At 44.4% G+C, this 12,644-nt stretch overlaps 1 protein-coding gene across 1 annotated transcript; it reads right to left on the minus strand.

Annotated features, from left to right (window-relative positions):
- Nucleotides 1-607: 607 nt before the first annotated feature.
- Cby1 (chibby 1, beta catenin antagonist) lies at nt 608-12,271 on the minus strand. The gene is made up of 5 exons (XM_026411511.2): nt 12,166-12,271; nt 7,028-7,143; nt 5,189-5,294; nt 4,987-5,105; nt 608-3,975 (listed from the first exon to the last, which is right to left on the minus strand). The coding sequence occupies exons 2-5, from the start codon at nt 7,103-7,105 to the stop codon at nt 3,895-3,897; spliced, it is 384 nt and encodes a 127-aa protein (XP_026267296.2). The 5' UTR covers nt 7,106-7,143; nt 12,166-12,271; the 3' UTR covers nt 608-3,894.
- Between the last annotated feature and the right edge of the window lie 373 nt (nt 12,272-12,644).

The following is a 12,644-nucleotide window of genomic DNA, read 5'->3' on the forward strand; positions in this document are numbered from 1 at the left end:
CAGATATGTGCTGACTATAAGGTATTCGTGTCACAATGGTGAGAAGTCAGAATATTGATTCCTGTTGAAAGGATAATATTTGGGAAAGGCAGGAGTGTAGCTTCTGGCAGTTGGGAAGTTTCCGTTTCTTGAACTGGGTGATTGGTACATTGGTATGTTCATTTTGGGTAATTCATTAAGCTGTACACTTAAGAATTATGCTCTGGTATGTGTGTTAAATTTTTTTTTTTTTAAAGTAGGCTAGCTATATAATTTTGAGGGCAGCTTAATAGCTCGGTGCCCGTGGTTTTTTAACTCTTTTATGGATTCTTTTAAGAAATGCTAGCGCTAGGAGTAGCTCAGCATGCATGAGGCTGTGGGTTTGATCCCCAGTATTTCAAGGAAAAAAAAAGAGAAAATGCTAGATAAATACTGTTGAAGGTAAAGCAGGCAGAACATGGATGATTTCAATTACAAAGTCATTCACAAAGCTAATGTGAAGAAGTTTCAGGAAAACCAATTAATTTTGTTGATATTTACAAAAAGCAGTACATGATTTTTTAAAATATTTGGTTTTTAGTTGTAAGTGGACACAATAAACTTTATTTTATTTTTATGTGGTGCTGAGGATCCAACCAGTGCCTCACGTGTGCTAGGCTAGCGCTCTACTGCTGAGCCACAACCCCAGCCCACAGTACATGATTTTTTTTAGGTAGTACTAGAGATTGGACCTAGCTGTGCTCTACCACTGAATTACATTCTCCATCTCTTTTTGAGACAAGAGTCTTTCCAAATAAGTAGTTTTAAGTCCAAAAGAGCTCTTTCAGTTATAAAATTGCCAAGGGATAAGAAGACATTGGGAATCATGCAGCTCAGTGCTTAGCCCTCTGGGTGGAAATGAGATGATGCATGAAATGAGAGAAAGCAGCATAATACAGAGGACAGAGCGCTGTGGAAGGAATAGTGAAAGGCTGGCATGGGGAGGACACGGGGAATGTGACATTGCTGAAGATTTCCAGGAGAAATGCTCAGCAGCAGATGCCACATTTGGTGAGACTATTGCCAGTTAGAGGTCACGTCAATGGACAAAGGAACAGTAAGGGTGCTTGCAAGCAATGGGTGATGCCCCATGCTGGAGCCAAGGGAATGCAGCCGTGGTGGGGTGTCCTAGAACCCTGGGTTCCCTGGCTCTTCTATCCCCCAACCCTCAAGCCCATGGTTTACACCTTTCCTGTTTCTGTCCTGCTGAAATTTGAAACTGATGATATGATAGTTCTTAGTAAGGGTAAGGGGTGGGTTTACAGTCCTTTTGAAAAATTCTTCTTATTATTTTTTTGGGGGTACTGGGGATTGAACTCAGGGGCACTGGACCACGAGCCACATCCCCAGCCCTATTTTGTATTTTATTTAGAGACAGGGTCTCACTGAGTTGCTTAGTGCCTCAGTTTTTGTTGAGGCTGGCTTTGAACTTGTGATCCTCTAGCCTGAGTCTCCCCAGCCACTGGAATTATAGATGTGTGCCATGGTGCCGGGCCCTTTTGAAATTTTTATAAAAGTTGTACGCCCCTCTCATAAATATGCATGTTAGGCCTGGGATGTACCTCAATGGTCGTGTGCTTGTCTAGCATGCATGAGGCCCTGGGTTCAATCCCCAGTATAAAAAAAAAAGAAAAAGCACATTAGCTTGTGTCTCCATAATGATGCATATGGACTGTCTTCTAGGACTCACACTGTAAGATTTCCTCTAATTATTGCCTCTAATACTGCACTCACTGCTCATGACCACAGAACTTTCTATTTTAGCTCTTCAATGACAGTCCTTCCCTAATTCAGTTCACACAAAAATTCACAAAATTGTTACAGTAATTAAAGTGGCAGTGTCAAGGAGCTAGCACTGTTTTACTTGGGTTCCCCATAACTGCTAGATTTGGTTAAGAAAGGCTCTAAAGGGGAAGAATTTTAGCCAGAACCTGAAGGACCTGACTAAAAAGGTAAGATCTTGGAAAAACATACTGTCTCAAAAGGGGAAAAAAAAAATTTCCTGAAGGAAACAGTTGTGGGTGATGAGATGTGGGTGGTTTTTTTATTTTAACAGGATCATCCTTGACATCACACTCTAACTCCCATCAGCAAACACTTGGCTTCACTGCAGGTCCTATCTAGAATCTGACTGTGTCGCCTCCTCTATGGCCACCTTGCTGGTCCCAACCTGGCCCCCTTCAGCATGCTTTTAGCACACAACAGCCAGAGATACCAGTTGGATCACAGCATTCCTCACTCAACCTAAGGCCTTCAATGCCCCACATACCACAGGGAGTTCTGGAGTCCCTGGATTAGCCCCTAAGGTGCTGCAGGTGATGCTGCTAGAAGGACCCACAGCACCATGATGACCAAGTAGGCCCCAGGATTCCATAACTTTCAGTTCTGCTCCATCCCTTCTAGCTGTGTCACTTTGCTAGGCTGGTTTCTTTATCTAAAAAATGAGATGTGCTGGGCAGCGATATTAGCAAAACCATATTGTTTTATCGTGTGCAGGTCCAAATATGTAAAAACAAGTCCCGTAATGCACCATTAAAAAATGCAAAAAAAAAAAAAAAAACCTGATAAATTTGAATAATGAATGGTCACAAGAATGAGAAAAAGATGTCTGTGATGGAGGGTGCTCATTGAAAGGCTGCCCAAGATCCAGGACTGGACCCACACAATCTTAGTTCCTCCTATAATCTATCCTTGAAAACATACACCCTGTGTGTGTGTGTATCCATCTCTAATAAACTTTCTCTCCTGTATCAGGAAGTGAGATTAGGCTAGAGCTAGAAACCATCCTCTTCTGTCCACCCACCTCACTCTGCTGGCTAGAGTGTGCCAGCAGTTCTTGCTTCACAGGCTGAGGGGAGATGAGACAGTGTGCTGAACCCAGGGCCAGGAGTGTGACGGTCCAGATCTGCCGACCTCAGCCCCAGGTGTAAGCCCCTGCTCTGCACCCCCCCCTGTTGCCAACTGCTTCACTTCAGGAGCTGATTCCCCTCCACAAGTCCAGCTCAGGCCGACACACTAATTCTTGTGTTAACCACCAGTCCCTGCCTTGTCCCAGCCAGTCCCATTTCTCCAAGGCAAAATGGCCAAGAGGGCAGTTTGAGCAGAGAGAGACCATTTCTCCAGGTTAGCCTCCACTCGGGCCTAGGAAAGCTGGAACGCTGCCGTTTCCCCACACCCTGAAAATTTCATCTTTCAGTGGAACAAGATTAGACTCCAGGCTCATGTACTTCTTGAGGAACAGAGGCTGCTTTTTTCAGTCATTTTGGCCACAGAGACATTTAACACTATTTAATAAAAAGAAGTAGTGTAGACAGGAAGATAGCACAAAAAATAGTGTTGCCATGAGGACTAGCTTTTGATGATGGGAAGCTGAAGCCAGAGGAGACCACGGGTTGGGGGATGAGCATTCTTTGAAGGCAGGTGGCCTGCAGGCCAGAGAACCAAGTGAGCTGCTCATCCCAGGCCCCTGGATATCGGGCTCGTTGGAACTGGTGAGTATAAGGGGATGAGATGTTGAAATCCAGCTGCTGCTCCCCAAAGTGTCTGTCCAACAGAATGACTGGGATGCAGGTAGCTGTATGCTCACGTGTGGAGGGCACCCAAAGGCTTGTCCTGCCCTCAGAGCTCCCCGGGTCTGCTTGTGGTGTGGCATCCCTAGGCAATGTGCCTGGTGGGCCTTCCCAGCATCTGCCCTGGCCTGGCATCTTGGCTTCCTCCATGCACCACCTTCTGCCAGCCCAGGAGTGCCAGTGCCTTCTCATGTTCTCATCCAGGACCAAACCCATTGGTTTGGCTAAAAAAACAAACTACTCAGCCACATCCTCTCCCCTGGTCAGTGGGATTCTCCCCGGTCTCCTGACACATGTCTCTGGGTCTTCATTTCCTCCTTCCGCTGATACTCTTCAGTTCATCCAATTCTTTCTCCATTAAGTGGGATTCAGCAGTGGTCTCAGAGAGCTGGAAGTCAAGCAGCAGCAGTTACAAACAAGTTTCTGGACCATGTTTGGGGTCTGAAAGGCCACTCTGCACTGAGGAAGGGCTTCCTGGCATTCCTCTAACACTGCTGGCCTCTGTGATGGGAAGCCCTTGGCAACCGGGCAGATATAATCCCAATGACCCAGGACCCACAAGAATAATATTCACAATCCACTTTTTTGGGGTAGTGGTGGGTACAGGGGATTGAACTCAGGGCACTCAACCACTGAGCCACATCCCCAGCCCTAGTTTGTAATTTTTTTTTTTAGGTGTTGATGGATCTTTATTCATTTATTCATACGTGGTGCTGAGAATTGAACCTAGTGCCTCACATATGCTAGGCAGGTGCTCTACCACTGAGCCAAACCCAGCCCCCTACTTTGTATTTGAAACAGGGTTGCATTGAGTTGCTTAGCCCCTCATTTTTGCTGAGGCTGGCTTTGAACATGCCATCCTCCTGTCTCAGTCTCCCCAGCTGCTAGGATTATGGGCATGTGCCACCAAATCCAGTAGTCAGTGGGTTTTAATAGTCACAGGAAACCAATGCTAATGCAATGTGTGTCCCTCTGCAGGTCTGTTTTGGGTGCTGGTTAATGCCTACTTAGTATAGGACACCCTCCAAGCCGTGGGCAGACTGGTCTCTCTTCCTGGCATGCCCTCATCCCAGCCTGCATTCCTACCATCTCCCTTCAGCATTAAGCTCAAATATCCCTTCCTCCATGGAGCTCTCCTGACTTGACAGAATACTTCCTCTCATGTGCTGACAATATCAGACACACAGACTATGTCACCCATACCACAAAGCAGTGTAATTGTGTGTACTGTCTCCCTATTACAGACCTTGAAGGTAGGACCGTGTCTCATTTGTGTGTTTGGATGCAAGCAATGTACCTGGGCTCACAGGCGCGGTGAGATATAGACTGGATGCAACGATGAGGGCGGGGCCTCCCTGATGGGAAAACCTAGGCATCCCTTCCCCGTCACCTTCCTCACCATGTCCAGGAGGATGTCCACTTTCAGCCGCAAGAGATTGTTCTCTTCCTCCAACTGCTGGTTCCGCCTGCGGAGGCGCTGAGCCTCCCTCCGGTCCACACCTGCACTGATCCCTGTCTCTGGCAGAAGGACAGAACCCGCAGTTAAAAGGGAGGTTTCCTTCTACAATCTTGTTTGAAAAAAATGTCAGGAAACAGCCCACCTGTTATCCAATGGCCATTTTCAAACTTCAGGCTTTGCCCCGTCAGGTTCATAGTGGGGGTTCCATAGTCGAGGCCCAGCTCCACCTCCCTGGTTGAACGATCCAACTGTGGGTGAGAGACCACACATGGGCTTCAGGAAGCCGCAAAACAGCACCCTCATCCCAGTTCTTCCACTAATTCCAGACTAACAATCTGTTTCTGTCCTCTAATCATTACCTGCCACCTTTAATAATTTTTTAAAGGCCCAAAAATCAAATGATGTATAACAAAAAGATTAACTATAAAAGAGAAATGTCCTGCTTTAAACATGGGACATTTCCCCAAAAAGCTACATATGCTGAAATTTGTAAATTAAATTATTTTACACCTAACAGCTTAAGGAATATACTCTTTTTTCTCCTGCAGGGCTGCAGGTTGACCTCAGGGTCTTGCATATATCAGGGAAGCACTCTACCACTGAGCTATGTCCGCAGCTACAGAAACGAATTCCACTGTAAATTTTTAATAAAATATTCTTTTCAAAATGTATTATAAATTATCATTTGCCTAATATGGAGCTACATACATCACAGAAAAAGCATAAAATTGTAAAACCCAATTAATATTAGCAGAAGCCATGTAAGCAGGCTGCTGCTTTTACCATGTGGCCAGGATGTGGGATGTCCCAGGTGCACTGCATCTTTGACAAAGAGGATTGGGAAGCTCATGGCTTGTAGGCATCAGGAACAGATCCCAGAATGCCTAGCCCTGGTCACAGAGGGGCTCCCCTAGTCTGATTTTAATTGGGGCAAGGAGGCAATGGATTCAAAGACCCAAAAGCTGGGCGAAGCCTCAGCCTTAACAGCCTTGCTGCCCTACCCTACTGGCCTGGGAAGGACTGGCTACCCTGCACGATCAGTTCTGTAGGAAAAAGTCAGAGAAACTAGAATACATCATTCCTGGTGTGTTATGTCAGCTATGGCAGACAGAATTTTGATGGGGATGAACTCAGTACCTGGTCGTGGATACCAGAAGACTTCAGGAGAGATGACAATGACTGTATGCATGGGATCTATGTGTATTTATGTGCTGAGGGCAGAATAGAGACAGTAGGGAATGGAAGTAGATTTCCACATGTTCTGACTTCCTGTTATATAATTCTTTTTAAACTCAGCTTATACATTCAAATGGGTAGTATGTTACTTCAGAAAGGTATCATTTATTCCAATGACACTGTTATTGACATATTCACAGATATTTTAGAAAATCTCATTTTGACCATCACTAAGGAAATCATCATCCTTGAGATTAAATATGATGATTTCCTTGAGATTAAATTTGATTCTTAAACATGACTGATTCTAGCTGAGTCTTGGGAATAAAGTAGAAGCCAAATTGAATAGTATTGTTTGAAGCATGTCATAATGCGATTGTCTAGAGTTGATTTTTTTTTTTTTTTTTTTTTTACTAAGGGCACTTAACAACACTGAGTCACGTCCCCAGCCCTTTTTTTTTTTTTTGTATTTTATTTAGAGACAGGGTCTCACTGAGTTGCTTAGGGCCTTGCTAAGTTGCTGAGGCTGGCTTTGAACTTGCAATCCTCCTGCCTCAGTCTCCCAAGCTGCTGGGTCTACAGGCATGCACCACCATACCTGGCTCTTTTTAGGTTCTTGAATAAACTATGACAATAATTCCCAAATAGGAGTTCAAAAATGATTTTGGCAATAGCAATAATATGAATCAAAAGGATGCCTTCCAATGATGATGCCTCCTCTGGAGGTCCATAGTCTCCACTTGGAGACCACGCTGGGCACTCCAGTTACACTGCACACCAGGCTGACCCCAGCCCCCACACTCACGGAACGTAGGTTGGAGAGGGAAGCAGATTTCCGAGGAGGTGTCTTCTTTGGACTGAATATATTCCCAAAGAGAGGCATCTCTGGCCTGATAAAGGAAAGGCCTACTCTCCCTTCTCCTAGGGTCAGAAAAAGTCAGATAGTTGGATCAGTGATTTTGCGCCACTGCTCTCATATGTCATAAAAACATATTTTCTCCCACAGCTACTAACAGCCTGGTAACAGTTCCCATGTGTTGAATGTTCTCTATGTGCCACGCAGTATGCTAAGATCTCTGCAAGAAATATTTAACTTACAACCTCCATTTGACAAGCTGCTTATCTGCCCCAATTGACAGCTGACATTTAGAAAGCTAAGGTTTGAGTGGGAGTGAGTGGTGTAAGTGGCTCTACAGTTACATTAACCACAGGCAGGTCCATCACAAGTTGACATCACCAACTATTATGGCTTGGACGGGAGGTGGATGGGTAAGACAACGCAAGAAGGTTCAGAGAAATGATTGGGTTGTGAGAACCTTGACTCAGTCAGTGGATTAATCACCTGATGGGATTAACTTGGTGGTAACTGAAAACGGGTGGGGTATGGCTGGAGGAGGTGGGGCACTGGCCTCATGGCTTTGGGGTATATATCTGTATCTGGCAAGTGGAGAGCATGCTCTATGCTTCCTGATATTTGTGTTAGCCGTGTTCCTCTGCCACACTCTTCTGCCATGATGTTCTGCTTCACCTTGAGCCCCAAGGAATGAAGCTACTATCTATGGATGGAGACCACTAAGACTGTTGGCCCCCAAATAAATTGTTATTCCTCTACAATTGTTCTGGTCGGGTCCTTTACTCACTACAGTGAAAAAGCTGACTAAAACACCAACTTCACAGTTAAGAGCAAAGAATGCTATCTCTGCTGTTCAGGTCACTGTTAAGAACTGTGTTGGGAGTAAAAATATGCTCCATTTTGAAGAAACAAGGTTATACTTATATTTCACCCCCAGGATGATAAGAGAGCCACTTGGTCCACATGGCAAAAGGTCTATGTGCCTTATATAAGGTGAGGACGAAGGAAAGAGGAAAACACAACAGGCAGAGCTGACGTTGCCACCCACCATACATCAGCTTTCAGAAGCCTTTGACCTACCTAGAACAATTCACACAGGCCCAGTGAAGTAGATTTACTGTCACCCAAGTTTGGGGGAGGAAGAGAGCAGAGGTAAATTTTTTATTTAAGTATAACATATAGATAGGTCTAAAATCATAGTGTAAAGTTTCATGAGTTTTTACTACACACACATGACCATCTTGCAGATCAGGGTACACAGCTTTTGGCACCCAGGACACATCCATCAACTTCATATCCACAAATTGCTATAGAAAGTTTCCTTTTGCACCTGGCTTTTTTTTTTTTTTTTTGCGGGGGGGGGGGTCTTTTTTCTTTTTTGTACCAAGGGCTGAACCCAAGGGTGCTTAACCACCAGGACACATCCCCAGCCCTTTTTATATTTTATTTTGAGACATGGTCTCATTAGGTTGCTTACACCCTTACTAAGTTGCTGCGACTGGCTTCTAACCTGCAATCCTCCTGCCTCAGCCTCCTGAGCTTCTGAGACAGGGGTGTCCCACCATGCCCAGCAGCACCTGGCTTCTTACACTCAACATCATGTTTATGAGATTTATTTACATTGTTGTACGTGTTAGTTTGTTCACTTGCATGGGTGTATATATTCTATTGCAAGAGCATATCAAAAGTTATTTGTCCATTTTATAGATGGTGGACATTTCCCATTATTTGGCTATCAAAAATAGTGCTGCTAAGAACACACTTGGGGAGCTGAGGTTGTGGCTCAGTGGTAGGGCGCTTGCTTGGCATGTGTGAGGCACTGGGGTCAATCCTCAGTACCACATAAAAATAAATAAAGGTATTGTGTCCATCTACAACTAAGAAAAATACTTTTTAAAAAAAGAACTCACTTGGATATGTACCTCCATACACCTATGAACACTTTTCTGTTTCTTTACTTCAGGGTAATATTGTTGAATATAGGTATTGGGGATTGAACCCAGAGCCCTGTGCACTGAGCTACATCCACAGTCTTTTTTTTTTTTTGGTGGTACTGGGGATTGAACCTAGGGCCTCATGAATCCTAGGCCAGCACTCTACCACTGAGCTATAACCCCAGCCCCACCCCCAATCCTTTTTAAATTCTATTTTGAGACAAGGTCTCACTAAGTTTCCTAGGCTGGTCTTGAACTTGTGATCTTCTGCCTCAGCCTCCTAAGTAGATGGAATTACAGATGTATGCCATCACACCCTGCTATATCTGTAGGGTTTTGTTTGTGGGGGTTTTGTTGTTTTTCAGTGCTAGGGATCAAACTCAGGGTCTCATGCATGCTAGGCAAGTGCATGCATGACTGAGCAGCAACCCTAGTCATATATCTTTAGTTTTAATAGGTACTGCCAAATAGTTTTCCAAAGTTACTGTACCAATCTATACTCCTAACTGCAGTGTTATGAGGGACCCTTATGAACATTTTCTGTCTTTCATTTTAACCATTTTGCTAAGTATGGAGGGATGCTGCATTGTTTAATTTGTTTTTCCACAATAATTAAGTTGAGTATCTTTTTTGGACATATGGATACACTCTCTTGTGATATGCCTGTTGGAATCTTCTGCAATCTTTCTATTGGGTTGTCATCTTCTTGTTGAGTTACAAAGGTGCTTTATATATGCTAGATACTGGTCCTTTGTTATGTATCTGTATAGTACTGAAAATTTCTTTTCTCAATTTGTGACTTGCCTTTTTGCTTTCTTATTGATTTCTTTTGATTAAAAATGTTCTTAATTTTAATTATTATTCAATGATAATAAATTTTTAATTCAGTTTAAGAAATTTTTGTTATCCTAAGGTCAAGATAAACTTTATGTCTTGGGCTGGGATTGTGGCTCAGTGACTGAACACTTGCCTCACACATGTGACGCACTGGGTTTGATCCTCAGCACCACAAAAAAAAAAATAAGTAAACAAAATAAAGATATTGTGTCCATCCATAACTAAAAAAATTTTTTAAAAACTTTGTCTTGCTTTTTCTTTTTTGTTATTTTTTATGATAATTTTTAAAATTTTTTTAAATTTTAATATTTATTTATTTTTTTAGTTTTCGGTGGACACAACATCTTTGTTTGTATGTGGTGCTGAAGATCGAACCCGGGCCGCACACATGCCAGGCGAACGCGCTACCGCTTGAGCCACATCCCCAGCCCTTTTGTGATAATTTTTAAACTTCTAAGATTTTATTCTTTTGGGCTGGGGATGTGGCTCAAGCGTTAGCGCGCTCACCTGGCATGCGTGCGGCCCGGGTTCGATCCTCAGCACCACATACCAACAAAGATGTTGTGTCCACCGAGAACTAAAAAATAAATAAATATTAAAATTCTCTCTCTCTCTCTCTCTCTCTCTCTTAAAAAAAAAAAGATTTTATTCTTTTACTTTTTATATTTGGAATTATAGTTCATTAAATGGGAATTAATGGTCTATGCCCACTGGAGACATTTAAAGAAGGAAAAGCAAGCCAGGTTGTTCTTGCCAAACCCCTCAATTAAGCTAAGGGCACTACATCTGAGTGCAAGAGAACCAGCTACAGGCCTAACTGTGCTCCTCAGTTGATTGGTAAACCACAACATGTTGCTTAATTTCTCAGGTTTTAACTAAGGCACCTCACTCATTCTCAAAGCCTTTAACCTATTATCTGTCAACCATACAGTCATGCACAACATAACAATGTTTCAGTCAACAATGCACCACATATACAACATTGGTCCCGTAATACAATGGAAATGAAAAATCCCTATGACTTAATGACATTGTGGCCAGTCATATAACAGTACAGCACATACATTTACGTATGGCATATAATAATAAACAACTACTGGTTTGTGTATTTGCTATAATTTTATCATTAGAGTACAGTGCTTCCATTTATAAAATATAGTGTAAAACAGCATGCCATGTTATGCCAATAGTAGCCTCAGACATTTCATTTCCCTGTCTCTTGACTGCATCATTTTCTCTTCTGCTTGATTTAATGCCCTGTTTTGTTCATTATGGCCCTAGGAGTAATAGGTTGTAATGTAAATATGCCATCTATATGCTAGGTATATAATACAATACCTAGCACATAGCCTAGGTGTATGCTAGGCTATACCACACAGGTTCATGAAAGAACACTTTCTCATGTCTGCACAACAATGAACCCCCCCCCCAACCAATGACACATTTCTCAGAATGTGTCTCTGTCATTAAGCAACCTGATGACTGTATTGCAGATGAGGGAAAGGAAGGGTCTTTCTTTTAAGTCAGCTCTAATAATCTATAAACAACTCTGGAAAGTTTCTGGGATTCTGGGCCAGTGGAGTAGCCCTGGGATATAAGCTGTCCCTTGGCCCAGGGCAGCCTTCCTTCCTTCTAGTGAAACTCCTTGGGGGAGAGGGCACAGCACAAAGGAAGTGAAGAGAGGGCGCTTAGCTTCTAACATTCCCCTGCTGCTAACCCTCAGCGGGGACCCCCGCATTCATCCCCCTTGGGCCTGGCTTCTTTATTTGTAATCAGGAATAATAACAGAATCTAGATCACACACTGTTAAGAGTGTATTATTTGTAAGACATTGTAGCATTTGGTCCTACAATGACCTTGGAATAGGATGAAGTGTGTTCCCATCTATAGATAATAATACTGTTAATCAAAATGCAAAGCTTAGTTTCCAACAGCTCATAAAATATATTATCTTATTTTAATTCTAATAAGAAGGCAATGGAGAAATTTTCGGCTTTCATCGGCTTCTCAAAGGGAAACGTGTCCCCCAAAGACTTAAAGCCAGGTACTGGTCTCGCAGACACCCGGGCCTCCAGGACTGTTGGACTCCAGTAACGGTTGTGAACAAACCTTCAGACGCACGATTTATCTGACCACCTCCAGGCCGAGTTACGGGGAGGAACCCCCGCCCGGTCGGTTCCCGGTTTGGGAAACCCTGGGGCCCGGCGGAGACGCCCCAGCGCACCGCCTCCCGGCCCGACGGCCTCTCAGGGGCGGCCCGCGTATCCCGCCCGCCTCGGGCGAACTAGACCTCGCTGCCCGCGGGGCTCAGAGACATACCTGAGGAGTCCCCAAAGTCGGCGTTCAAACCAGAAGCCTCGCGCGGCGACCCCTCTCCAGCCCCTGTCACAAGCGGCCGCGGCTGGGGCTGGTCGCCCCACTCTCAGCCGCGCGCATGCGCATCTCTGTCCCGGACTCTACCACAGCGGAAAGAGGGGACAACGGCGCCGGGGAGACCCGACGCGTGCCTACGCGAGGCACCGGAAACTTCTGGTGGTCTCCCTTTGGTTTATCAAGTGGGTGATAGAAAGGAAATGTCTTACGGAGCTGTAAGGCGCCTGTGTCATACGACAAAGAGGAACAGCACTCACCCTCCCCACAAACACATTGGTCTGGTCGTCCGCGGGCGTCGCCTTGGTAACGGCGTCTCGCCGACTCCCGGGAGGCTCCAGGCGGTTCCATTGTTGTGGAAATGGTGAAAGTAAGGACCGCGCCCGGTGTTGCCTGGAGAACGCCGAGACTCACAGTAGCAAAATGGG

The sequence above is a fragment of the Urocitellus parryii genome, chromosome 5 (assembly GCF_045843805.1).
Source record: "Urocitellus parryii isolate mUroPar1 chromosome 5, mUroPar1.hap1, whole genome shotgun sequence".
NCBI lineage: Eukaryota > Metazoa > Chordata > Mammalia > Rodentia > Sciuridae > Urocitellus > Urocitellus parryii.

Excerpts from the sequence above, each read along its gene's own strand:
- Cby1 (XM_026411511.2), bottom strand. The coding sequence starts at position 7,105 with ATGCCTCTCTTTGGGAATATATTCAGTCCAAAGAAGACACCTCCTCGG. Across the intron at positions 5,106-5,188 it reads AAATGGCCATTGGATAACAG|AGACAGGGATCAGTGCAGGT; the intron begins GTGGGCTGTTTC and ends TCCTTCTGCCAG. Across the intron at positions 3,976-4,986 it reads TGGACATCCTCCTGGACATG|CTCTCTGAGACCACTGCTGA; the intron begins GTGAGGAAGGTG and ends CTTGACTTCCAG.